Source organism: Eutrigla gurnardus (assembly GCF_963514095.1).
Source record: "Eutrigla gurnardus genome assembly, chromosome: 1".
Classification (NCBI taxonomy): Eukaryota; Metazoa; Chordata; class Actinopteri; order Perciformes; family Triglidae; genus Eutrigla; species Eutrigla gurnardus.
In genome coordinates, this window is record NC_139915.1 from 27,083,390 (window position 1) to 27,111,364 (window position 27,975).

Sequence of the window (27,975 nt, forward strand, 5' to 3'; positions counted from 1 at the left end):
TAAATGTAATTGTAAATGTCTCTATAAAGTCAACCTTTAAGTCTTCTGAGATATAAAACCATTGAAATGATTAAAACGTTTTTTTTTTTAGTAACCACATCTTGCCTTGCAAAAGTACATTTAAAATGTGTGGAGTTGAATCACAACAGAATGACAGACGGAGACGAGATGCAGAGCTGTTTACCGGTGCAGCTTCTCAGGTCAGGCATCAGGGCGTATCCACTGTGGCAGCTGCACTCATAGCTGCCCTCCGAGTTGGTGCAGAAAGTCTCACAGCCGCCATTCTCAATGGTACACTCGTCGATGTCTGCGAGGCAGGAAAAACACGGCGTCATATACCGGATGTCAGATGACGAACAAAAGTAACATCTGAGAGGAAATAGTACGTTCAATACGCACCAACACACTGCAGTCTGTCCTCTGTGGATTTGTATCCCGTGTCACAGGAACACTGGTAGCGGCCGATCATATTAACACACTGGCCGTTCCTGCACAGCCGGTCACTCAAGTCGCATTCGTTGATATCTGTGAAAGAACGAAGCAAATTCTTACGGACAATTTATGAATAAAAAGTTTAACCCACACATTTAAATCTGACGGTTCCATTTGCATGATAGTTTAAATCCTTAAAAGTCGGGACAAAGGTAAATAACATTCTCCTAAATGTCAATCTCTTTCCCTTCTAACTACAATTGAGAAACTATTATGTCATGGAAAGAAACTGTTCCTACCTCCAAAATATGTAAGTATATTATATTTGCAAAGGATAAGATACATCTTAAAGGGTAGCCTATACACTGTTTTATTAATCTAATGAACCAGTGAGGGAGAGATAGGTAGGGGACAGGGGGACAGAAGAGGGAAAATAAGAAAGAAAGAAAGATAAGTAAACCCAATCAAAATGATGATGTATCTTTTATAATATCCATGTCATATTTGCGAACACAAATGCATGTGGTTCTGTAATTCTTTGGTGTAAATGGAAAGCAACAGCAATACGCCGAACTTAAATGGTTGACTCCATGTAAAGATGCCATTGAACATGGTGTCCACTTATAGCTGTCACTACTCTATTAACTGATTAATATGTCAGCCCATAATATCCCAAAAAATGCCCAAAACATTTAAGCAAAACCCAAGTGAAAATATCCTTGTAGTGTCTAAAGACCAACAGTCCAAGATCCAGTAATACTCAGTTTAATACAACAGAAGATAAAATGGAACCAAAATGACAAATTATCAGAATAGTTGCCTTTTGATTTTTTCCTAAATTGACTAATTCATAATAGTTTCCGCTATAACACTTAATTGCACTATATGCTCTTACAGTGGAGACCACTTATTCATTTTCAAGTAAAAACTCTTATGTTTCATGACGGATTCATGCGTTTCCAACAAGGAATCTCACATCCTTGAGCACACTGTATCACACCCATCTGTATGAAATTTGCTGTACAACCAGAGTTTATTATCATTATCATCATTTAAGTACTTCGTCTCGTTACTTCACCAGAGATAATGAGGACCGTTGTCTCGGAAGGGATGAGCTGGGCAGTAAATGCTTTCATTGTTTTTATTACATTGGGTGGTAATAAAGAAAATAAATGAGCATTAAGTGCAGTGGTTGAGCATTAGGTCATGGGCTGAAACCTTAACACGCTGCCTTAGGTCATCAGAATGGCACCCAGTGAATAATGCACAATCAGCTCGAAGGTATGATCTAATCATAGGAATTCTGAAACCACAGAAAGCAAAGGTAAAATTCAAAAGTAAGGTGGCCCTGATTCCCAAGTCAATTGCACAAACTGACTTTCCAGAAGACTCTGATGATTATTGAGCCAAAGTGTGTCTTCATTGGGGCATTTTTACAGAAAAGGTGAAAAGCTGCCTATAAATATATAAACAGCAAGATGTCTCCTCCCTTTCCATCGTCTCCTTTGTTTACTTGCCATGTGTGTTTTGTTTACCTGTTTTTCTTTATTCAAGTATCGTCGTCATATGTGAGTCACTGATACACTCCCATCCCACAGCCCCAGTGAGCCCAAACACAGGGGCCAATGGAGGGGGATGAGAAAGAAGGAAAAGCAAGAAAGAAGGAAAAAGCTTTGGAGAATCAGATTAAGCTTGAATTTCCTCTCTGATGCACCAATCCAACTTTTTCAGTTCCGGTACAACACCGTGGATTTGAAAATGAGCTGATACCAAATACCGAACCGATACTGGTGTTTAACCAATAGGATGTGTAGAAGGGCTAATATGTGTGAGACAACGTCAGGCTTGCTTTTTGAGTCAGTATAGGATCGATATCAGAATCGGTGCGTCTCTGAAGACATCATCACTCACCTAGACATGCCGAGCCATCTGGTGCGATGTCGTGTCCTTCGGGGCACACACACTGGAAGCTGCCCTCGTTGTTTACGCATTCACCTCCTCGGCACAGCAGAGGGTTCCTCTCACACTCATCGATGTCTGACAGCAGACACACACACACACACACACACACACACACACACACACACACACACACACACAAGATGAGATATTTAGGCCACAGGTGCAGGCAAACATTCTTTTAAGACTGACTGTCTGGGGAAGCATCTGCTCTCGAACACCCCACAACTCTCCCCTGTTGTCCTCCATATTGCTCGGCTACTAGCAGCATGGATGCTGCTCACAACTTCCACCCTTTGAAATCCGATTTTAGCAACCAGAGAGTCTGGACTGAGACGCATCTGTACAAGCCCAATTGGAATCGCATTTCAAACCAGCTCCAAATGTGGTTTGGATTCGATTTGCCAAAAATCACTTTTCATGTGGCTTTTTTGCTGTCCAGACTTTCAATCAATCTGGATAGGCCAAAAAACGTATTTGAGCTGGCAGACTGAACAAGGCCTTAGTGTTAGAGTTCAGTCTCTGAAAGCATTTGTTTCGTCTGTCATACATTTGCAATGAAGCAAAGAAAAACATTTTTGTCTATTTTTTGAAAAATAGGCTAGTGAGACTCCAATTTAGAGAGAGATTGTGGAATTGAGATTCAGGAAGTACTTTTTTTTATATAACTGTGGCAGGAAGTGATGTTAAGAAACTAGATTCTTTGACAGTAACAAAAATAAATGGTACGATTATTATACTGGTTACCCAATCAGTACCAACACCATTTACCTGGCACCCTGCACGTATTATTTCCACTCCCTGATGCTTTTTTTTTTTTGCCACAGCATGCAAGTAAATTTAGTTATGCCAATTTTGGTCTAATGGCAGCTTTAGGCCAACAAAAGTATTGAGACCCTCCATTTTGAGTGTACGGTTTCTCCCAAGAATTTAATCAAACGGTGTCAAAGACGGACCAGAATAGACATAGAGCGATAAATATTTTCACAGATGGCCGAACATTAGGACCTGTACTGTAGCTGCATATGAGAACAATTGTGTCTCCCTCACATGCGGGTCAAATATGTCATAAAGAACAATTATGTTTTACGACTTTATGGAGCAGTTTTTGTGAAGTGATTGTGACGACACTTGGGCTACGCAAACTAGAGCCCTTTCAACACCATGAAGGTGTTAAATAAAGTCGGTTTAATTCTCTCTCTCACACACAGACACACACACACACACACACACACACACACACACACACACACACACACACACACATATATTTACACAAATGCACACAGCCTGCAAATTTCAGATTACATCAGCCATCCAAACAGTGAGTTCCAGGTCTATCATGCTAGCCTAAGCACCTCTTCCAGACCTTATGGCCAAAGGGGGACTGTGGTGGAGATGGTTGGGTTTTAAATTAGGACTGGGGTTGTGTGGCAGGTCTTCCCTTTGCTTGGAAACCTTTATAGGTTGGCAAAGCTCTCTGCTCTCAGTTGCCGCCACTTTAACAGGGTGTGTGAGAGAGTTGTTAAGGAGATCAAGTTTCTCACTCTAGTCCCCGCAGACTAAATGATTTCATGTGAAAGGGTACCGTGCCTGCGTGTCACTGTACCAAATCACCTCAAGCTGCGGAGGTGATTTCCATGTGCGTGTTTTTAGTGTCTGCAGGTGTTGGTGTGCGAGGATCTGTCACTCACCCATGCAGTTTTTCATCATCATGAAGCCACTCTCGAAACCTTCGAAGCACTCGCATTCAAAATCTCCGGCTGTGTTGACACACCTGCCCGGACCGCACAGGTCTGGAGAGATGCGGCACTCGTCGATGTCTAGAGGACAGGAAATGTAACAGAACACAGCAAGGTAGAACTTCTCTTTAACAACGCACTTTCTTTAACATTCACACCTGCAGAGAAAAACATTTTGAGAGATACCTGTATTAATTATAGATATAGAGAGATATAGATAAAAAAAAAAAACCTGGTAAACATGGTAAAAACATTTTTTTTTTTTTCATTTCCACGTAATTTAACACAGAAGTGAGAGACTGATGAGATCAATCAATAGTCTCTAAAGACTAAATAAATCGAAATATAAGGCAAAATATTTCATGTTAGTACGTGAAAAAAATGAGATTAAGATGTAAGGATGAGGCCTTACCTCTTCAAGCACATTCCAAAGTCTGAAGCTAAAGGCCTGATCCCTTTTGAATTTGATCCACAAGTGAATTTGAAACACTTAACACAAAGTCTTTGGGCTGGGACACTCATATGGGGTTATCAGGTCCCAGACATCATTTACTTACAAAGAGTCTATCAATTATTTCAGAATAAAGTGATGATACTGGCATTTAAACCTAAAGTGATGTGTGCACATTTCAACCAAGCAGACTTCAGGGACCAGCTCCAACAAGTCCAAAGCTGCCAGACTCCCATTAGACTGGATGAGCTCTAGTAGGCAACGGCTTTACACCACTTTACTCTGATAAGTGTTGGCAGAGGGATTCAGGAAGGGGGTGACTGATGAAGAATGGCTTGACTTGAAAGCTGCAATGAAGCTGAGATATGATATGAAACAGCCAAAAACAACAGCTATATGTGAAGCGCTGATTCCTGCAGAGTGTCAAATTGTTTTAAATAGATTAACTTAATTATTTTTCAATTCATGAATGAGTTGTTTAGTCTATAAAATTATGCTCGTCACAATTTTCCAGAGTCAGATGTGGCCTCTTCAAATTGCTTCAAAACCCCAAGTCATTACATTTACAAAGATATAAAACAGAGATCTTCACATATGAGGAGCTGGAATCAGCAGATGTTTGCTTGATAAATTAGTTGAAAGGATGAATCATTTCTCTTTTTTGACCATATGACTGATCCACTGGCTATTTGCTTCACTACTACTTACCAGTGCAGTTCCTCTCATCAGAGTCCAGAGCGTAGCCATTATCACAGCGACACCGGAAGCTGCCGATGGTGTTTCTACACCTTCCGTTGGAGCACAGGGTGTTTATCATCCTGCATTCATTTATATCTAAGGTATGGAGCAGAAGGATAAAGACAGGTGAGAGACCATTTATGAAGCATCCAGCAATCGATGCAGCCCATGGAGGGTAAAATACCTTTGAGGAAGGGTCTGCCGTTGATGAAGTCACCCCTATGCGAGAAGCCCGGGCCTCGAGGGCAGAGCTGGGTGTATTCTGCAGAGCCCTTCTCCGGACATTCGTCACATTCGGGGCCCCAGGCGACACCCACTGAGCAGCAGCAGGCGTCCACGCGTTGCCTTCCTGAGATGGGAGTTCCACAGCGCTCGTCCTCATGGGTGAGGTAACAATGCTCCATACGCAGGTCTGGAAGTCACACGTATAGTTGTGTATATATAAACACGACATTTAAACAGTAAGATGTCATCAACACCTCTACACATGGACACACACGCATACAGTACCCACCGATGCACGTCCTGCCACTGGCATCAACAGTCATTCCCGGAGGGCACTGGCAGAAAAAGGAGCCTGGCGTGTTGATGCATTTTCCATTGATACACACTCCGGGAAACACTTGACACTCATCCACATCTGACAGTCAGCAGAGAAGATCAACAAAGAGCAACATCAACATCACTTCCAGTGCTTAACATTACTCGAGGCAAATGCAAGTGAATTCCCCCGTCTACGTGGCATCAAACCAGACCTTACCTTCACAAACATTTCCTTTGACTCGAGCAAAGCCTTTACCACAGATTTTATCTGAAAAAGGAGGGTACACAAAAAACGATGCCAGTCAATGCATTTAGACGTTTTGCTAAGAAATGTGCAAAATGGTGCGTGTTGATCGTCTCACCTTTTTCACATTTGGCGCACGGGCTGTTCCAGGCTTCTCCCAGTGTGGCACAGCAGTGGGACTTCAGTGTAGCCCCGTTGATGTTGACCTCACAGCGAGTATTGACTATCTTCAGCCAACAGGTGCTCTTAGTAGTCTCTGTTTTAATGAAACAAACCTTATAGTTAGTAGACATTCAGTTATGTGGAATGAAATAACATCACAGGCCGGTTTTGGCACTTTATTTTTGATTAACCTCCATAGCTGTTCTAAAATTAAAGGGTGTCAACTTGCCCGTAGACAAGTAAATCAGTTTCTCTGACAGTGCTGGTGCAGCATAGTGTAATTCTTTTTCAAACCATATCGAACTAGTTTTAATACCTGGTATTATAAAATAACTAAAGTTTTGAATGACACTGATGTGTGGTTATTTTTATGTTAAATAAAAGATTAAATAAAAATGTTGCCAATGAAAATACTGCTTGTGTAATGACATCAAATCAAACAGATGCTCACTTGCCTATACACTCCAGCCCAGAGCTGTCCAGAGAACTGCCGACTGAGCACAAACACACATAGGACCCTGGGCTGTTCCTACAATCTGCGTTAACACAGGGGCTGGACAGACATTCATCCACGTCTGTGGGAGACAAACACAGTCATCAGATTTGCTTTTCTCACATCGCTCGTCTCTTAGTACATGCAGCGATTAAGTGACTGTGCTGTGCAACAGAATGAATGAGTCTCTGACCCGCGCAGACGTCTGTATTAGGATCAAAGATGTATCCTTTGGGACACTGACAGGTGAAACTGCCTGGTGTGTTCCTGCACAGACCGTTGTCACACAGCTGCCTGTTCATCAAACACTCATCAATATCTGAGGAAAAAAAAAAGACATACGGAGAGAGAGACATGACTTTCCTCACACCGGCTTTTGATATGAGGGCCGTATACTTGAATAGAGGACAAGCACGTTATAGAGCAGTTAACCTACCGACACAGTTTTTGCCTGTTAGGTCTATCTCGAAGCCCTCGTTACAGGTGCATTTGTACGACCTCAACATATTCTCACACACGCCATTCTGGCAGATGTCGGGGTCGAGGGCGCACTCGTTAATATCTGAGGAAGCAAAGCATAAGCTGTTGAAAGTTGCACTCGGAAAACATCATGTCTGTGTTTGGTTTCTGCGAGAGCTCAGTTTTAATATAAATGAAACACACACAGTAAGCCTGCGTTCATTACCTCTTGCATCACCGCTTAAACCAATGCCATTGGGGCATAGAGCCAGGAACTCAGCTGCAAGAAAACACACAAGCAGGAGACTTTGGTTGATTAAAAAAAAGAACAAATAACTGTGTTTGAGAAAATATCACATTTGCCAGAACATTTAATACCATGTAATTATCCATTTCCACGCTTTCTCATTTAGACTAGATGTATATAAAACCATGTCCTTAATGTGGTGCAGCTCTGGCTCTCTTTTGATACAGAAACTTTAATTGGCAGGACTAATGAGAAGTGACTGTATGCTGTGTGTGTGTTTGTGCATGCGTGCGTGGCTATTCTGTCATTTGTGAAATCCAAGCTGGTATGTTAGAGAAGAAGCATTTGATCTGGTCATCCTGACTTTGACAGGTGTGTTTCGAATTAAACACAAGCTGTGTGAATGTGTGTCAGACGGCAGGAGGTGGCTCCGTATGTGTAAAGGGTGGAGTGATTTCTGTATCCATACCAGAGCTTTGTGGTGGGCAAGGTTGGCAGGGCTCCCCGTAGGCGTATTCTGTGCTGGCACAGCAGCACTCCGACTTGGTCACGGCTCCAAATAGAGGCCTAACACACTGCCCCCGCTTGTAGCCACCATAACACGAACTGCGCATATGTGTATCTGTTTGGGATAAAACGAGATGAGAGTGTGTGGGAAACGGAGATGAGGCAAGAGAGATCTGGGGAGAGGCTTAAGCGAAGGAGAGAGAGCGAGAGGGAGGCGAGAGTTCGCAGCTCCAAAAAAACAACAACACTAGCAAAACAAATGGTTATTCTCTTTCCATAATATCCAGGGATTTGAGACATTTTCCTGCGCTGATATCATCCTGATGAAAAACTCACACAGACCGAACAACAGCATTTCAACACTTGCCACACAATATTTATCAACACTCATTAATGATTTGCGAGCACGTGCAACAGGGATGAGCTGTTGGTAGAATTTATTACAACGTGATTATTTTCCACTTTGTCACATTCAGCTTTGCTTATTTTCTCACTTGACTGGAAAATATTTGTGTTGCATGAAGACAGTTGTGAGATCTGTCCTTAAAATTATGGTCGCTTTGAGCTTTCAGTTGCTTGGAAAAGTGGGAACAACATTTTGACGAAAGCTTGCGAGAATTCACTAGAAACTTAAAACACATGAGCAGGTATGAATTAGTTCCCAAAGTAGTTGGTGAACGTCTGAAAGAGACACATTATAAGAAATAAAACTAAAGAAAAGTTCATTTTCATCTTCTCGATGCAACAGGTACTTTTCAGAGAAGTTTGAGCTGACTGAAACAAGAGGACACATGCCTTTTATAAGTGGAGGGGTTTTTGTGTGCTGCCTGTGAGATTACTGTTTGGTATCCAAAATGAACACATGAACCATGGAAACAAAAACATTAACTTACCAACACAGACGCGTCCATCCAGGCCCACCGCCATCCCCGCCATGCATTCACAGCGGAACGATCCCTCCGTGTTGACGCAGCGGCCATTCATACACATGCCGGGAGTCTCACACTCATCAATGTCTGGAAACAGAAAGAGCATAAATGATTTATTTGTTTACACAATGAATGTTAAGAGGCTCCAGCGGCATATAAACACATTTCCTCAGGTGCTTGATTTGTAAAAAAAAAAAGAAAAAGAAGAAGAATCAAGCAAAAACTGCTGCACAGTTTCAGTTTTATGACCTCAGCTAAGAAAACATTCGGTTCCTTCCCCTTGATCTCATCAGCATATTACAATAATTATCATAATGAGTGTAAACAATGATTCGGCACGCAAGCATAAATGTGTGTTTATATGTGTGTGTTTTCTGTCTGGGTGTGTTGGGGGAACAGACAGATTGCAGATAGAAAGGATGAGACCCCAGGGCCCTTTAGGCTACACATTTCATGAATGACTGCATACATCAGGACACTTCACCCACACCCAACTCGCCTATTTATTTATCCTGCTATGACTTAACCAGGTCAGCGGGTCTGAGATCAAACGTCTGTATCCGAAGCAGTGTGGAACAAAATGGCGGCTAAAGACTTTACTGGGCATGTGCTAACAAGTTGAGTATGGTAGCTATTAAACATTAAACTCATTTAAACTCTCTTCTGATGTTGCGCATATGGTCCCATGCAACCTCTGATACATATATACGACAAAAGGGCGGATGAATTGCTATGCTGCGTTTGTGTCTCCTAATTCAACACGGACTAGAAGGCCAAATGTCTTTTCTTATTACATTGAACAGGTTTAGGGAAGGCTGTCTGCTAGAGTTCTCAAAACAGGCGGGCCCCAACAATCTGCATGTCCAGCTGGCCTGCCAGGATGCTGTGGGGCTTTTCGAGGGTTTTTCGGGGGATTTTTGGCTTGTTTGCTACATGCCAGAGAGAAAGCCACCGTCCAAGCTAGCTAAAAAATAAGGTCAAAAGAACAACTGACTCAAAGTATCTCCTTACATTAGAATGTAATAATCTGTGGTTTCTTTCTGACAAACACACCTATACACATGCGTCCACTGCTGTCGAGCAGGAATCCAGGTTTACAGATGCATTTGAAGCTGCCGTCTTCATTGATACACAGTCCGTTGAGGCACATGTTCCTGATCAGGCACTCGTCCTGGTCTGTGGATGAATGGAAACAAATTGATAGCTTTATTAACAACAGATTTCATACACTTTACATTATCACTGACCGTAGATAAACAACATTTAATTCTGTATTGACAATCAAGTCAGATTTGAATAGAAGTGACTTGCTTTAATCAAAGTTATATTGCTGCTGAAAAACAACGCAGTGGCAAGTAGAGGCTTTATTCAAAACCCTCCTCCACACATTAGAGAATTGAAAGTTCTCTGCCAAGTCATTACACTGGCGAGGTATGTATGAATGTTGTCAGGAGTCCAGAGGAAAAACAAGAAAATTTAGGACTAAAATGGGTTTGTTTTTTAGCAGCCAACTCTTGAATTTTGGATCTTGGAGCATGCCGAATTTTCAATACATAATATTATAAGAGATTGGTGTTTATAGCTGTTCTGAACAGCCACATTGGAAGGCGGCTGAAAAGCTAGTCATCATAGAAAGGGAGGATGTCATTTAAAAAATGAGGGTATCGGCATGCTTTTTTTAGACAATCTGTCCTGGAAGGTATTTATGAGGGGTTCCAATGATTTGACCATGCGAATCAGGTCTGATGGAGTATACTGGCCACTTAATGGCAACAAATGTTTCTTGTGATGGACTACCTATCTGAAGCAAGTTTGCAAGACTTTAGAGCAAGTAGAACTTGAATGGAAACAAATGGATACATGCAAGGTAAGATAAGTAAATCTGAATAATCAGTCATTGGAAAAAGGTTGGTAGTAATATCAAATGTACATATTTTGTAGTTAATGGGCCGAAACACATAAAACCACCCGCATTTAAAATGACGGCACATGCCTCCAACGGTCGATTAAATCACCACCTCCAACAGAACTACACTAGAAATGTCTCTGCTCCATAAATGCATTAGTCAGAACGTGACAGACCTTGGCAGTTTTTGCCATCTGCTGTGATCTCAAATCCAGCGTTGCAGACACAATGGAAGCTGCCCACGGTGTTCACACAGCGGCCATTGTTGCAGATACGACCGTTGGCCACACACTCATCCAGATCTGGCAGAAACAAACATACAGCAGAGTAAACATACATCCTCTCAAGTGTGAGTGCACATGTGTGTGTATCCGTGTGTGTGTATGTGTAACCTCGGCACTCCGTCCTGGTTGCAGTAGTCTGGAATCCAGCAGGACACTGACAGATGTAAGACCCAGGGGTGTTCACACATTCTCCGTGTGCACACGGGCTTCTCTCACATTCATCATCATCTGGAGAGCAAACATTAAACCTTCTTCACCTTCATGTACCTCCAGGTAAATGTTCAAGATAATTGCTCAGGAACTTACCCAAGCACTCTCCTCTTCCATCCAACTTGAAGCCCATGTTGCACTCACAGCGATACCCAACGCTCGGCATGGGGATACACCTGCCGTTTATGCACAGGTTACGGAAGGCCTGGCACATGTTGGTGATGTTCTGGGTTAGGATAATACTGGAACCTGACAAAAGCATTCACACAAATAAAATGTGATAGTGAAAAATACAATTATTTTTTGGGCTGTTTTCTGTATTCATTTGTAAGATATGTGGTCAACAGAAAATCTACACAAAGTATGACCAAATAAAGTAAAGTCAACTTCTTGCAAAAGTAAAACGGTACTTAATAAGCATGTGGTCTTGCCAGGCCAATCTACACACTATATTTGCACTGCACTGAGGTCTGGCAGGACCCACTATCATTCTCATTAAGGCTAAAAAGCTCTAGTTGTTTGAATTTGTTAAGAGAAGCCTAAACAATGCCAAGCTCCACTGCAAAATAGTTCCGGAGCAAATGTTATTGTGGAAGATTTTGCCTAAATAAACTCTTGACATGATCTAATCTGCAAACATGCCACAATGTTTTTCTTTGAGATGGGACATTCTCTGCACATATATTATTGATATTTTTACAGCACTACCCCTATGAAACAAGCAGCCTTGCGTCAGCTTTAGTCAGAGTTTTCCATCATTAACATGCAGCTCGTTAGCTGGAGGGTGTGGGTCGTGATTGTGCAAAACTGGAATTTTGAACATGGCAACACAAGAGCAGTGGGAGCAGAGTATTGCACATCCAGTGAGTCAGACCAGAAAATATGAGTTATAAGCCATCATGGCACACGTCAACTTTGAAGACACGTCATGAACGTTGTGAACCAAACAGAAGCAGAAAGCAGGCGCGTACCCGGGGGAGGAGGCTGTAAAGGTAGTTGTCCTGGATACGGATATTGTCCTGGGACTTGGCCTGGGTATTGTCCTGGGATCTGGCCTGGAAATTGGCCCGGGCCCTGGATGGGAATTTGACCAGGAATCACTCCAGGTACCTGGCCAGGAGTTTGACCAGGATATGGAACCGGGAAGATGCCGGGTAGCTCAGGACCCCCTGGGACACGGCCGGGTATCGAAACACCACCGTTCCCATCAGGTATCTGGATGCACAGTTTCTGGTACTCTTCTAAAATGAGCACATGTGGAAAAACGACAGGAGATTAGCTCTGTGTTGTTGAGACATGGAGACACACAGATGAGAACAAGAAATGCAAAGCCACGTGATGATGAGTGACCCCACCTGCTCCACGAATCGGGCACATTTCAGGGCTGGACCCATCGGACCAGCAGCGTCCACTATCGCAGCAGCACTGCATTTTGGTCAACAGCTGCGAGTTTTGGTTGGCGCAGCGCCCGTTCAGCAGGCTAGCGTAGCAGTACCCACCTCGAGCATCTGTGGGAAACAACCCAGCATGAAGTTAAACGAACCATGCTGCATGGAATATGGCATGTGTTGTCTGCATGTTGAGCATATTGGCACAAGAACAATCGAAAAAGTACTTGTCGATGCCTCAGATTTTCCGTCATTGTGAAGCCCATTCTAATAGTCATCACTTCCTATTTATGAGAACCTTTCCTACATCCTGCAGTTTCTGGCACTGAGCACCAGCATGACTAACTCTCAGGTTCCCGATTAACATAAATATATCATGTCATGTTTCACACCCAGCCCGTTCACATGGGGAAAATGACAGGCTATACTGCTGAAGTTCGACAAGATGTCAGGAAAGCATAGAGTTGGTTGGAGGGAAATAAACGTTGGGCTCTTCAGGGGTCTCGGAGGAGACTTTGCTGCATGTGAAACGGACTAAAATGTTTGGCACAACAGTTTTCTGGTGCAAAGGTCTCAGACATTCCTTCCTCACAAACATCCTCTCCTCGGGGGGTAATCAGAGCGCGTGTTTGCATGTTTGTGGGCTAATGCATGTGTGTAAACATGAACGTGTATCTGAGTATGTGCGTGTACATCTAATGGACTATTCTGACCCAAATTCCTCCCCGGTCTGTTTTGGGTCAAAGTGAGCTGAACTTGCAAGCCCAACTTAGTTTCAGGAGAATATAGCTCATTGTTGTGGAACTAGAAACAAGTGACTACTGACCTAAATTCTACCAACTGGAACGTTGGACAGATTATGGTTCTTTGAGTGCTCAGTGCCAGGCAAAAATGGACAAGAACCCAAATGGGGTGGAAAAAGGAAAGAGAAAAAGAGGCGGCACCATTTTTTTCCCTCCTCAACTGCTTCATCTCATATTTCATCCATCATAGTAAAAATGAACCAAAGCAAATACAATGCAGCCGATTATCCATTGGAGAGGTGTGACAGCTCACCTATACACCTGGATCCATCTGAAGAGGTGTAATATCCCGGGGGACACTTGCAGAAGTAGCTGCCAGCGGTATTAGAACATTCACCTAATCCGCAGAGACCTGGAATGTTTGAACACTCGTCCAGATCTACAGTAGAATAGAGGAGAGGAGAGGAGAGGAGAGGAGAGGAGAGGAGAGGAGAGGAGAGGAGAGGAGGGAATTACAAAACACCTATAAAGTATGTCTTAAACATTTTAGACTGCTTCCTGTTTGCTAAAAACTGCACGGTAATCGTTTAAAAAAATATAGATGAAAGGGATTAAGCTGGAAACTAACTTGAAATGTCTTCAACAGTGACTAGAGCACATGTTGGCAGTGACAATGGAAATAAGACATTGTCACAGTATATTAAATCCAGGGGCCCCTGTAGCTGATCTTCTGTTAGCACAACTGCACAAAGTCGGTTAAGAAATACACTGAAACTTAGACCCGATCGAAATGTCTTTTACACAGTCCAGAAGTTTTCCGGCAATTATTTCTGGGCATAAAATAGCACATATTTTACTCTGCAAATGAGTGCCACAAAAGCCTACCCAGTCTTTTTCACTGGAGTTAAACTTGGTCTGGAAATTGTCAGATTCAGGTCTTAATGATCCAATATTTTTCACAGGCTAACTGCGGGTCTTTATGTGCGAAAGAACAGAAGTGATGCAGAGAGAAGGCCGCAATTATAAAGTAAGTAAAGATTGTGATCTAATATTCTTTAAGACAGTGTAAAGTTGATAATTAGGATACCCAGCTAAGATAAAAACATCTTTTCAAAACACGTGTGTCTCTTGAGCCATACCATGCATTGACATATCCCACTGAGAAGCTGTTTTAGAATGAAACTACTAAGTAGCAATTAGCTGAGATGCTAAAACTCACGGAGAAGATTCAGCGAAGCACAAAGCCCCGAGTGTATTAAATTTAGCAGCGGTGCATTTTATTGTCCATGAATTCAACTTTTCATTTGGTGTTATTTCGTCTTTTTTTTAAAACACACATAGTCTCTCTTTAACACGTGTAATGTAGGAGGGAAAGCCTCTTTCAAGCCTCACAATTAAGTGTTGAACAGGATTACTGAAAGAAAGCTGAGTGTCGCTTTGGTTTAATTAAACCTATTTCAAGGGAAGGGCAAAGTGGTTTATGTGTGGTCTTTACCCACAAAGCAATAATCAGAATACCGCATCTGAGGTGAAGTTAACCACATCTAGACGGATGTGGCTTTTAACTCTACTTTCACATTGTTAACTGGGAACTTTTAAAATAATTTATGTGAGCCTACTCTGTCATTCAAGCTGACACTGAAAGTCAGACGTTTCACAATTTGAAAGCGGCGGCTGCTCGCCTCATTCTTACCTTCACATTTCTGTGAGACCTCGTTGAACTTGTGCCCAGCAGGGCATTTACATTCAAAGGATCCCACGGTGTTGATACAGTTTCCTCCTTGACAGAGGCCAGGAATGGCCTGGCATTCATCCACATCTGTACATGTAAAGCATACACTTATTACACATTCTAACACACACACATACAGGCACAGATTCCTTAAATGTACAAAACAAGAACAATGACACAGAGATGGTAAAAATAAACTCAAGTACACTGGCAAGAGGGCTACACACACACACACACACACATGCACTAACATTAATACATAAATCTGCACATGCCTGGATGGAAATTGTTTCTATTTTAACAGCCTGGCTCTGACTTTCCTGGGATCAACAGAGTGACAAGGAAAAAGAGAAAGAGACAGAGGAATGGTTCCTGTAGGAGGAACAACAATTGAAGCCAAGTAGACCATGGAAGAGATAGAAATACAGAACGGAAAAGTCTACAGTCAAACAGAGGGTTATAATTGTGATCACACAGTGACTACGTTTTAAGATTTACTTGCTAAGGATGCACACTATGCCTTCATCAATCTATACATCCAACAACTTTTGCGTAGAAAAAACAAACTTGAATTCTGTGACTTTGTGAATATTTTTTTTTTCTTTTGTCAGAAGAAAATGTAGGTCTCAGGCTAAAAACCTCCAGGAGGCTGTGACCTGATGTAGTCTCAGAGCACTCCATGTTGCTCTGGGTCCTGGCTCAGGTCCGCCTCCCCTGCAGAGGTTCTGGTGTTATTGGGTCTGGAGCAGACAAGCAGAGGGCTGTCTTACCAGAAATGAGCTCTCCCACGTGGCACCACCACTGACCCGTGTTACTGACTCTGACAGTCCCACCACAGCGGGTGTCTGCGGGCATTCCATACACATGTGGGAGGCACTGCCACCCACCCCAATTTAACCCAATTAGAACTAATCCTCTGGAGAGGGGATGATGGGTAGAGATGAGGGGACGACAGAGGGAGAGGGGTGAAGCCAGACAAGGCGGGAGTAAGAGTTAAAACGGGGACAGAAGCAGCACTTTACTTGAGGAAGGAGAAGGGAGGGAGGGTGACAAAGAGACAAAAAAAGAGACAAAAACAGAAAAAGAGACAGAGACGCTGAGGAACAGACTTTACCTTGGCACGCCCCGGTGCGGTGGTTCGGTATGAACCCTCTTCGGCAGGGGTGAGGCTGAGCCGGGCACATCTCACAGGGGTGACCCCACGCCCGTCCCACTGTGGCGCAGCACAAAGTCTTTGTGCACACAATGCCTGTGAGCTGGCCTTGACACATCTGGTTATGCACCGAGGCGAAGCATGGTCCAGTGCGGTAGTCTGCAGAGGCAAAGCAGAGTTCGTTTAAATAGAAAAGTAACTTTCTTTATTTATTTCCAGTGCAAACCTAATGCAAAACAGCTATGAGAACGTAAAAAGTAAGAGACATTTAAGGAAGAAAAACTTCTATTAGTGTAAAAAAAGGCAGTTTGTGAACGATTTCAACCAAAACTGTTGTAAAAAAGTTAAGTATGAGTGCTGAAAAGCTTCCAACCTGAACTTATGAATAATTGTGTCATACAAAAGCAGTAACACTCACACTGAATGCAATTTTGCATGACATCTACATCTCACTTACATTATATGTGATGAAAGTGCTGCAGAGCGGACAGTAACACACTCCATAAAGAATGCATTCCTGGCGTTTTAAAGCAGTCTGGCTCTCAGGTGCATTGTATGTGCAATTGTGTGCGTGTGTGTGTGCGTGCATGCGTGTGTGTGTGCGTGCATGCGTGTGTGTGTGTGTGTGTGTGTGTGTGTGTGATAGAGAAAAGCAGAGATAGGGGAAAAAGTCTGGAAAACCTTTTAAAGTTGTGTGGGCGGCTGTGGAGAGTAATAGACACAAGCTAGAATAAGCAAAGACACGGAGACAATGAAAAATCAGTCTGGTGCATATGTTATACGATCATCAGTTCTTCAGTTACCTGTATTATGTTTTAAGGCAATATCACAGGTCTACCACGTAGTGTGCTGCTTTTTGTCATTCTAGCAATACACAGTCTAGGGAATAGATCGTCATCGCTAAGGCCGACGGAGGCCGATTTGCAGGGCGTGTCTCTGGAAAACAGTAGGTGATTTCCACACTAGCTACAGCAGCCTGGAATTAAAACTAAATAGCTCATAATAAATTTGAGCTCATTCCCTTGATCCCACTGCTTGAATGCATCTATCCGCTCGCTTCGTCCCCTCTCCTCCTCACACCACTCCTTAGTTGCAAACTCCCCAAAGAATTCAACAAAAAAATCCCCAAATCTTAGCAGGTGAAGGATTGGAAGATGGGGAAACAGAGATAGGGATAGAGCGAAAGAGAGGAAAAAACTCATCCCTCCCAAAAGAATTTGGCCGAGATCCAAAAGCAAAAATCATTTCCACATTTCACGGCAGACAACAGACAGCAAGAGGAAAGAGGGAGACCGGTTCCAACAGCGCAGTCGTTTAAAACAAACGAGACATTGTGCGTTTCCCGTGTGGACCGGGGCCCAGCCCAGACCCGTCACGTGCACCACAGCCTCCACGGTCTCGCTGCCTCTGGCACCAGCTCTGTGTGAAACAGAACTGGGTCATCTCTCCTTCTCTTTCTCACTCCCTCCTGCTCAGGCTCTACTGGAGACCAAATGCCTTCAATTCTTTGTCTACTTCTCCGTCCACCCAGCGGCGAAGAGTAACTAAGTACATGAACTCAAGTACAGTTCTGAGGTGTTTGAGTATTTCCTTTGGGCAACCTCTATACCACGACATTTTAAGAGGGAAATATTGGGCTCTTAATCCGCCACATTTATTTGAGAGCTACCAGAAAGCTGGAATTTGCTACTTTGAGGATTGAGTTGCGTGCTAAACACAAGCTAAACTCAGATCATATGATGCATTGTAACAGAACTATCCAAAATATATAATACTAGTACAACAATTCTGACATAGCACCAGATGGAGCAGCTACAACATTTAGGAACAGTAACATTTTTTGAAATACCCTTCTTCATATTCTAACAAAGAGTTGGATGAGAAGACACTCCTGCACATAACCCCTGATAAAACTCGGGTTACACTTTTTTTCACAATTTTTTGACAAATTGCTTCTTTAAAACAACTTTAGTGGTGCAGGTAGCCTCTGTTACTGCTTCATATTTAACAGATGGTGTCATTCTTCATCTCTGGGCATCAAAGCTACTGATTTATTCGCAAAAATGTCAAACTCTTCCTTTAAAAGTCAATATATCCGCATGGTTTTACTCTCTCAAATGAGCCATTCTGCAAAATAAGTAATTTCACTTATTTTTTTTAAATGGAATATTTTAACATGCAATGCATTTTTTGACTTTTACATAAGTAACAACATCTGAACACTTCTTCTGCCACTGCTTTCAGCGCCATTCAGTGCTGAGACAACAAACCCAGCCATTTGCCAGTTATCTGCTGTATCTATTAAAAGCCTACATTGTGTGCCTTACCGACAACAAAGGAACACACCATATAGGAAAAAGCAATTACAGGAGCAATGGAAAGTTTTTCATGGTGCCCATATAAGTAACGTAGACTGTGTAAAGAACTCAAGTTTTCTCTTTTCTCCAGATTAAGGTTTATGCGTTATTACTGACAGGCTGCCACGCATAATCCATCTGACATAATACCTGCTCATTACAGCTGTTAGTAGAGGGAGCAAACTCTACAAGACACAAAGATCCGAGCATGTAATAAAGCAAATACAAGTGCAGCACTTAAAACAGTCAGCTGAGGTAAACAGGGAGAGGCGGACAGCTGTAGGGTGAAAGTGGTGTCATTTCATCTGTCATCTTACTGTCTATGTGAACTGCATACAGCTGGGGGATCCACCCATGTCCTGTACATCTGGGAGCAATTGCACATGTTCACACACAAACGCACTCAAACACACACACACGCACACGCACACACACAGAATCTAAGCCAATGTCCCAGCCCCTCATCCGCAGTCTAGCCAGAGGTGACATCAAAACAGACCAAAACCTACAAAAATGCTGCTCTTATTTTTGCTTTCTGCCCTACTTTTGGAGACATGTTTGCACATTATGGTTGTAAACATGCCTCTTGATATGAGAACGGATAGTTTTGACTCTCATCTCAAGCGATTTCGTGTCTGTGCAGAGGTCTAGTTACTTTTGGAAAACAATAGAAATGCTGGCTTCCTTAATGACCGGTGAGTTTATGCACAACAACAGCCTTGGTGTGAACAGGAGGGAAGCCTGCCGGGATGTGGGTCAAAAGAGTTTCCTGGATTAACTCCAAAATGTTTGTGCGCACACACACAATCAACCTCCTTGCAGATGGCGCTAACAGCATCCTTACATGCCTTAACATGTGCGTAATCTGTGCACATGCATCAGTGAGTGCATGTTTGCGAGTGTTTCCATGCATGTGCTATGGGGTCTTATATCTGGGTGGGGCCTTCCCTAATGGGCCGTCAGCAGACTTCACCATCCTCACAGGACTAACAAGTCAAGCACGCACTTATACACACACACATTTGGTTATCTGCATCTACTGAGGCTTGCATCAGGCCAGAACAGAGTCTGATAGGAGAAAGTTAGTGAGCTGACCAACTCCCCTGTTGATCTGACTGCCGACTTATGGACTGTGTGACTCACGTGATTCAGACCATTCTTTCGCCAACATCCCAAATGAACTCGATGGCCTCACACCGAAAGCTCGACTTTATTGCTCAGTAGCGCAACAACTCTGCACCAGGAGCAAAGAGTCCTGCGTGAGATCAGCAGCAGCGTGTCTGGATCTCACCAATCCCACATTCCCGATTAAATCACATTTGTAACCAACAAAGGACACGTTGATGTACCATGCTCATTTTCACTGCAGTCAGCTGTGCCTGGTGGCAGGACTACTGGTCAGCAGACCGCCAGTCAGCACACAACTCTGCAGTGGTGATGTGTTCATCTCGAGGCCTCGAAGATCATTCTGCATCCAGGAAAACGCTCTGAGTCCTGAATGCACCTACTTCTCCCTCTGCCCAGATCACATGTTTGTGGGAAACTTTGTGTTCTTGCTAATGTGATAAGATCAAGTCGTAATGGGGCACGGTTCTGTAAATTGCGTTAAATAACAGTGTGAGGCTGTGCATATGCACGTACTTTATGCACGTGCTTGTGTTTTTGTGAGAGCACAATGGCTTTCCCTTGGGAGGTGATGGACACCAGCCAAGGAAATTCCAATGAAAGTAACTTAACCCTAAAGGCCACTCTATCTGTTGGCCTACTTTCTCTACCTCTCTTGGTGCGACTGAATGCAAGACGAAGGACCTAATAACTGACCAATTTACTAGGCTGCACTTTTTTCTTTTCATTATTGATCCATCTGTTGTTAATAATAAGTCACTAAAATCATAAATAATGTTTTGTCCAATTTACAGTCCAAAACCCAAGATTATTCAATCAATAATGATATAAAACATAAAAAAGGACGTCCTCACTTTTATGAAGCTGGAACGAGAAAATATGTTTGTATACATTTTTGCTAAATAAATTACCAAAACGATGAATCTTATGTATGTTGACCAATTATCACCTAAGCACCGTATACTGTGTGTGTGGATATATACATACACACACACACACACACACAATTCTAATAACATCTTGCACTGGTCAGTTCAGGTCTATCTGAATCTTGGATTTCATGGAGACATGAACAAACAAACAATGAAACACCTCAATGTAGCACAACGAACTGTGTTGAAATGACTGATGGAAGTTGGTCTCCAAGCAGCTGTTCCCAAACACACACACACACACACAAACACTCACAAAACAAAAAGTAGGCCTGTTTCACTCATGGAACAACACTGTCATTATAGCAGGCAAGAAACGACCATTCATAAAGCAGCAGACAGTGAGTGGCCAGTTTGCCTGCTTGTCACCTTACAGGCAAAAATCTAAGTTTTAAAAAACCCAGATGTGGTCATATCCTTTAGCTCGTACAGCACGTCTTCGTCAAACCGTAACACAAGACACTAGAAGATGTCGTGTGCTGAATTCCTCAACAGCCTCACAAACTCTCTGGCCAAGCTTCCACAGGAAAGTGTGGAAACCAAAGTCACAACATGCAGAAGTGTGCGTCAACAGATAAGACGTGGCATTAACACACCAGGCAAGCAGATAGTCGCAGGGTTGAAGAACACACTAAAGTAAACTAAGGGACCAATCATCATTCAAACCCAACAGGACTCTGAAGCATGTCCTCGTTAAAAGGGACATTACTAATTAGGAGCTGTACTGCCAATCCAAATATTAGCTTTACAAGGTGATCATCTTTGACCTCTACAGGTCATCACCACCACAGACCCCCAGCATATACACAAAACACACTCACACACACACGTTTCACTCACAAACACAACGGAGGCTGCTCTCGGTTTGCGTGTGCTTGTATACTTTGGAGCCTTTGCTCCCATGTGCCAAGAGAGCAACCACAGGAGGTTGGGAGGTCTTCAGTTAACAAACAGCGCACATTTAGAAAGACATTACATTCTCCCGGAGCGTTGTTTGAGAGCAGATGTGGAAAATAATGGTCATTTTCTGAGCTGGAGCTTGACATGCAAATGTTCCACAACAAACCAAATTCCTGGTGCCGGTGGCATGACTGAGCAGGAATTGTGAGAAGAAAAAAAAACATCTGCCATTCAGAATCAAAGTCACATTTAAAAAAAAAAAGAAGTGGCACATGTGGCTTTTTTTTAAAACCGCTTCAGCTGTAGGGAGTAGTGCATGCAAGAGTGCATGTGTGATGTAAGACGAGTGAAAGAAACGCTGAGTTACTGCAAAGTGTGACGCTCGTTACCTCGCTCGCACTGAGCCCCGGTGAAGCCGTAGGTGCACACACATCTGTTGGGAGCGACGCACCTTCCTCCGTTGAGGCAGCCATTTTCACAAACGGCTGGAGAAGAGGAAAGAGAGAACAACAAACCATGACACAGCACTGACATCAGGACGTGACTGTGAGTGTACGTAAGTTCTCATTCAATAAACTTCTGGTTTCTACAAATTTGGGTCCCGTGTGTGTGGGCCGTCATTTTCTATTGGTTACAGTAAAATTCCAATTACCAAATTAATTGCAGGGATCTGGTAACATGACGACATCGCTAAAAAGAAGTCAGATGGGGCAACGAACAGAGCAGCCATTGATCAGACCAGCCACAGACAAAATTAAGGCACATTATCTAAACCACTGGTATTGGAGGTAAAAAACCCAAAATACTGACAATGATCCTTCAGTACACAGGAAAACAGAAAACAGCACATGCAACCAAGTTCAATCAGGAAGATGTATACTGTAATAGTTAATTAAAAGAGTTTGAATAATTATCTATTCTGCCTTTGTTTTCGCTTTCAAAATAACACTTGACTGATCATCTGACTGCTCATGTTTCTGGCCCTGTAGCACTTTGTTCCAGAAACGTTGCCATTAGCACATCTCGGCCAGTAACTCGGTAAGCCCAGAGTTGTTATGGTCTCCACCAGATGTAACCATGTGGTGAGATCATGCGTTCCGTCATGTGTGTCTGCCCATCTGTCCACAGCTAAGCTCACCTACTACAGGACCCAAAAGCCTGATATATTCTATTTTGTACTATGGAGCGGAGCCGGGCTGACAGTATGCTAACACGCTCTCAATACACACTTAAAAATAAAACTCTTAATATTACAACATGCTGATAATGTTGAAGTGTGTTCATCATAATGCTTACGTTGACCACAGTGGTTTCCCACGTAGCCTTTCTGACACTGGCAGTTGTCCTCAGCACACGTTCCCCCGTTCATACACCGAATATTACAGTGCTGGACTGTGTGGGCGAACAACAACACAAACACAGACGTATACACGGAGCAATGTTGGGAGTTAGAGTCAGAGAACGCAAACATATGCTGCATATTGGATTTACAACATAAACAGAATGAACTCTAAAGCTGTGCTCAGATATAATTTCCTACAGAATTTATGGCGTTGCAAACAGATGAGCGCATTGGGTTGAAGCGCTGAGAGCTGCGAGAAGAGCAACATGGAGGAGATGTTGACTGTGGACGTCTTCCAAAGCACACACACACCCATAGGACTCACACACTCACACACACACACACACACACAAAACCCACAAAACCCACGAGATTGACCGCTATTAGCAGGAACATGATTGCAACATCTTTTTTTTTTTCTTGGTATCCCATATTTTTGAACCATTCTAGTGAGTGCTCAGCACTCACAATGAGAAGAAAAACCCTGCTTTGCTGAAACAATTACAACCTCTTTCATTTTTTTCCTTTGAAGGAAAAGATGTGACAAGGCTTTGTGCTTTCTGTCATCTATAATCTGTCACTGTGTCATTATTGTAAGTGCATGATAAAATGTTCTCTTCGGATTACAGCTTCTTCATTTAAAAAATATGCAAAGACAAGGGTGTGGTCTAGGCCTTGCTTTCCAAAAAATCACTTAGTTTTAACTCGCACTCCTATTTACATAAACCATACTAATACTGTGTTTATCTTTAGGCCAAATACCAGTTAACGCCTCTATTTATGCACACTATATTACAGAACTCCTTAAGCTGATTGATGATATTGAGCTTCAAAAGAGGGAAAGGGGAGGTGCAGTTTAACGACCTGACTTGGAGCCGCAGGATGAAGCGATCTGGCCATTGGGGCAGGTGCACATGTTGGGTCTGGAACAGAAACCATCTCCACATGAACTCCGACAGATCGCTGCAGAGAGGGACGTGACATTCGGTCAAGCAACATAAAAACAGTCCTATGTCAGATAAATTAAAGTCCAAAGCTCACTTTGTGGTGCCAGGATTAGTCTTTGCGTGAGGGGAAAAAGATCCTGTTATGTATCTGTTGCTTGTCAGACTGTGTGCTGGGGGTTTTGAATTTCAGGTTTGAATTTCATTTGGCGCAACTCTGGCCATGATCTAAACCTCATACCAAACCCTCATCTCTAATATTACAGAACTCGAAAAGGCTGCAGTCCAAATATGGCCAAAACTTACTTTCAAACGTTATCATGGTTAAGTTATAAAAGCCCACTTGGCAACAACCTTGAATTATTTTCTTCTTCGAGTTTTGTTGCCATAAATGTGTACCAGTGTGTTTCCAGTGGCTGCTGGCTGTTTTTCGCTCAGTTGTTCCCACAGACTGTTGTTGGCATGGAACCCTGCCCCCAGCTCCCATCAGGTAGAGTCCAGCCACTGACCCCTACTCCCTGAACCCCACTGCTAAACAATGTCATTAGAGCCGCGACAGGCATCCGGCCAGCCGACCAGCCAGACTGCAATCACACAACTCTACAGCCTCTCAGACCTTCCTGTCTACTGAGAAGGAGAGAGGGGAGGAGGGGGGGAGGAAATACAAAGAAAGAGAAGAAACCAGAAAAGGAAACCAATGCCAGAATACCAAAGGCAATGGACCATCAGCCACATCAAACGGTTGCTAAGAAATGTATTTGGTGAGCCAACACTTTTAAATATTTAATTTGTTGAGTCCCATAATAAAATACTACTGAAACTGTAATGATGGACTGTGAACATTTCTTTTTCACCTGTTCAAACTTTAAATCATCTAAATGCAACAAAACTTGTTGGATAAGTATTGAATTTTTTTCGAATGTGCTGCAAAGCATTGAATATTCAAGTCTGGTCTGCAGGATTTTTTTCCAATGACATAGAAGTCATAAATCAAGTAATGTAACATTGATTCACTTTGCATCCCAGGTGTGATTCTATGTGACTGGATGGCTTCAGCATGGTGCTGGACTGGACATTACAGCTGGTGACAGTGATGAGGATCTCAGGGTTCTACCTGAGCTGAATTTACAACGGTAGAGGAATAAAGGAGGTGACACTCACGGACGATGCACTGATTTCCTCCAGTCAGAGTCTTCCAGCCTGGGCAGCAGTAGGCGTTGTTCCTTGAGCCACACACGTTTGGTCTGTTGGAAGACGCAGCATCGGACAGTCAATAATCTATGTAACACGGCTCAGACTGCTCTCAAGTCAAGTCCATTGTATTCATACACAACACAATATACAGATTTGTCTCAGTGGGCTTCACACTCTGCACAACATGCAAACCTCTGTCCTAAGATCATCGACTGCTGGGAGCTCAGTGATGACTGATCTACATACTGGAAGTAATGCTGTACCCCGTCTGCAGAACACTTCATGAGACACAGCAGGAATAAAAGCACATTGCTGAAGGTCACTTCAAAATTCAGTCGCCACATGCTCACCTCCATGTCACTCAAAATTCCAGTAATGTTTGCAGGATTAGGAAACACGAGGCCCCTCCCAAAAAAAAGCATAAAATGTCCATTATATTTCTACACAACACTACAGGACAGGTTTCTTCCTTGTGACCCCACAACTATGGAGCAAAGCCTGCTTATGACCCCTGATCATGGGTGTCATGTGTGGTGAGCAGCTCAATCTAAGAGTGATTCTGCCTTCCTTTGTGATCCTGAACTATGACGTTTTTCACAAGAAACTAGATTTAAGAGCAATTATTCTGTTTTATTTACACCTACAACGATCTTGCCACCCCTTATATTCAACTTGTGACCCGCTTTGGGAGTCTCGACCCTTAGGTTGGGAACCAGCGGACTGTGTTACGGCATGTGCTCCTTGTGGTGCTCCTGCTACTGTCGGGCGCGGCCCCGGCATGCAGCATTTGGCAAATCTCAATAAAAATATTGTTGGTGAGGAACATATTGCGCTGCAAAAGGAGTTTGAAGAAATGTGGTGCACCTGTAAAAAAAAAAAAAAAAAAACATTTCATCTGCTGTGGAATGAACGCCTGGGCCATCCTGCCACCTACAGGTCTGTAACAGCAGGCATACATATGTGAGTATATAAGCATCCACTTGGCAAGAATTGGCCCACGGGTCAGTGTATATGCTGTACCGAGTAACTCCGAAACAGAGCTAGGTGAATAATGAAGCCTGTTGGATGAAACATTCTTATAATGGTAAGTCAGCGTGACACAGTATGCAGCCTGCGTGCACTTCCTGGCTCCGAACCCAGATGTTCTGATAAATTAACATAAAGCCTGTCAAATAAAAAATGCCTGTGGAGGATACACATTGAGCTGTCTACTGTGTGACCTCCATCAGCTGTTTGCTGCCATTACTGGACACACACGTTCTTTCTTTTCTATTTTCTTTCTGTCTGTCTTTCTCTCTCTCTCTCTCTCTCTCTTCACACACACGCAACCTCTCCAGAAGTGACCCACTGTGTACAGCTGCAGATGTGATTTATCCACAACTGGGGTGTGGTGTTTTTGGCCAGAAGGATTAGGCTGTTAGTCTCTCTCTCTCTCTCTCTCTCTCTCTCTCTCTCTCTGCCACAGCCACATACAGGACCAATGGCCTCCTTTGTTTGGATGAAATTTATTATTGCAGTCAGCAGGAATGTAATATTCTTGCCAGTATTTAATGACTAAACTTTGGTCCAAACTTCCCATTACAGATAATGTCACTCCTGGGTCTCAGTGCGCCTCACTTAAAGAAGTGTTTTTTTGACCTTCAATGTTCATGAAGGACGAGAGAAGAACAGACACCTGTTCCAACACACACACACACACACACACACACACACACACACACACACACACACACACACACACACACAGGAAAACTCTCTCATTTAAATAAAAAGTTTGGGGGTAAAAAAAAAAGAAGAAACCTGGCATACAGTGGAAGAAATGAAAAGAAAAAAATGTTCCCAAATTGGAGTTTTAGGGATTATCATGATCACATTACCCTCTGAGGACGTCCGACCCTCCCCTCCTCTTAGCCCTGCTGGCTCTGGAGTCGGTCTGCTTGGTTAACGGCTCGCCGTCCTCGGTGTCCACCACCTCTGCGGGGGCTCCGAGCTCGGCGCAGAGCGACAGCAAGGCCACCAGAGCCACGGCCAACTGCAGCAGCCGTCCTCCACGCTTACTGTCCGGCATATCCACTCTCGAGTGTGTACAACTCCAGTGCTCGGTAGAAGAAAAAGTCTCCTAAACTAGTCTCCCGGTCCTGTCGACCTCTGCAGTCTGGAGTCAAAGCTGCAAAACAACACAAAACAAGTTTAGAAAAAGGCGCAGATAGTGCAGGAGATGCTGCGCACAAAAGTAAAAACAACTCTGCTTGCACGGCGAGAGCTGGCTGGTGTGATATGACTTCAAACACTATTACAGTTAGAAAATTACAGTCGCAAAAAGCATGCAGTGTAAAAAAAAAATATGATAATGTGCAAAATTGCGCATGAATGAGTCGTTACCTTGTCCCCCCCCCCCAACAGGAGATTCGCCTCAGACCCGACAGAGGACTACTTCACGCTTACTTTGCAGGTAAATGCTGAATAAACGATAAGAAGAAAAAAGTGCGCAGGAGAGGAAAAGTCACTGAAACCTTTCGCTGAGCTGCTATAAATAGATGCGCATCGTAACTTGCGGAGTCCGCTCGCGCGCATCCAGTTGCGTGTTGCGTTTGCACAGATAAGTTAGAGGAGCTGATGCATTCCAGAGGATGAGAATGGCAGAACTCACTGTGTCTCTCCCTCACTGCAGAGCTCTTTCCTCATCCCTGCTCTGCTCAACTTTCCCCAAAACTTTTTTTTGTTTTTTTTCATTTCTCCCCCCTGCTCTCGCGATACAAAAGTTTGAGTGCAAAAAAAAAAAAAAAATGCACTAGTTAAGCTCTGGACTTCTAGCCTGGACTTTTAACTGTTACAGTATCATAGTCAACCAAGGAATAC

The 27,975-nt window shown here is 43.2% G+C and overlaps 1 protein-coding gene across 1 annotated transcript in view; it reads right to left on the bottom strand.

Moving 5' to 3' along the window:
- fbn1 (fibrillin 1) overlaps positions 1 to 27,283 on the bottom strand; it is a 54,700-nt gene extending 27,417 nt beyond the window's left edge. Inside the window, exons 1-29 of the mRNA XM_084015604.1 lie at positions 26,994 to 27,283; positions 25,084 to 25,166; positions 23,843 to 23,941; positions 22,933 to 23,028; positions 22,026 to 22,121; positions 16,284 to 16,481; positions 15,131 to 15,256; positions 13,751 to 13,876; positions 12,662 to 12,814; positions 12,278 to 12,547; positions 11,403 to 11,555; positions 11,205 to 11,324; positions 10,989 to 11,114; positions 9,960 to 10,082; positions 8,871 to 8,993; positions 7,940 to 8,092; positions 7,450 to 7,503; positions 7,201 to 7,326; positions 6,958 to 7,083; positions 6,727 to 6,846; positions 6,228 to 6,365; positions 6,083 to 6,133; positions 5,837 to 5,962; positions 5,507 to 5,734; positions 5,293 to 5,418; positions 4,086 to 4,214; positions 2,344 to 2,469; positions 400 to 525; positions 185 to 307 (exon numbers count right to left, since the gene is read on the bottom strand). Coding sequence (XP_083871730.1) covers positions 185 to 307; positions 400 to 525; positions 2,344 to 2,469; positions 4,086 to 4,214; positions 5,293 to 5,418; positions 5,507 to 5,734; positions 5,837 to 5,962; positions 6,083 to 6,133; positions 6,228 to 6,365; positions 6,727 to 6,846; positions 6,958 to 7,083; positions 7,201 to 7,326; positions 7,450 to 7,503; positions 7,940 to 8,092; positions 8,871 to 8,993; positions 9,960 to 10,082; positions 10,989 to 11,114; positions 11,205 to 11,324; positions 11,403 to 11,555; positions 12,278 to 12,547; positions 12,662 to 12,814; positions 13,751 to 13,876; positions 15,131 to 15,256; positions 16,284 to 16,481; positions 22,026 to 22,121; positions 22,933 to 23,028; positions 23,843 to 23,941; positions 25,084 to 25,166; positions 26,994 to 27,184 — 3,835 coding nt within the window. The 5' untranslated portion in view covers positions 27,185 to 27,283. The remainder of the gene's footprint in view (positions 1 to 184; positions 308 to 399; positions 526 to 2,343; positions 2,470 to 4,085; positions 4,215 to 5,292; positions 5,419 to 5,506; positions 5,735 to 5,836; positions 5,963 to 6,082; positions 6,134 to 6,227; positions 6,366 to 6,726; positions 6,847 to 6,957; positions 7,084 to 7,200; positions 7,327 to 7,449; positions 7,504 to 7,939; positions 8,093 to 8,870; positions 8,994 to 9,959; positions 10,083 to 10,988; positions 11,115 to 11,204; positions 11,325 to 11,402; positions 11,556 to 12,277; positions 12,548 to 12,661; positions 12,815 to 13,750; positions 13,877 to 15,130; positions 15,257 to 16,283; positions 16,482 to 22,025; positions 22,122 to 22,932; positions 23,029 to 23,842; positions 23,942 to 25,083; positions 25,167 to 26,993) is intronic.
- Positions 27,284 to 27,975: the final 692 nt, after the last annotated feature.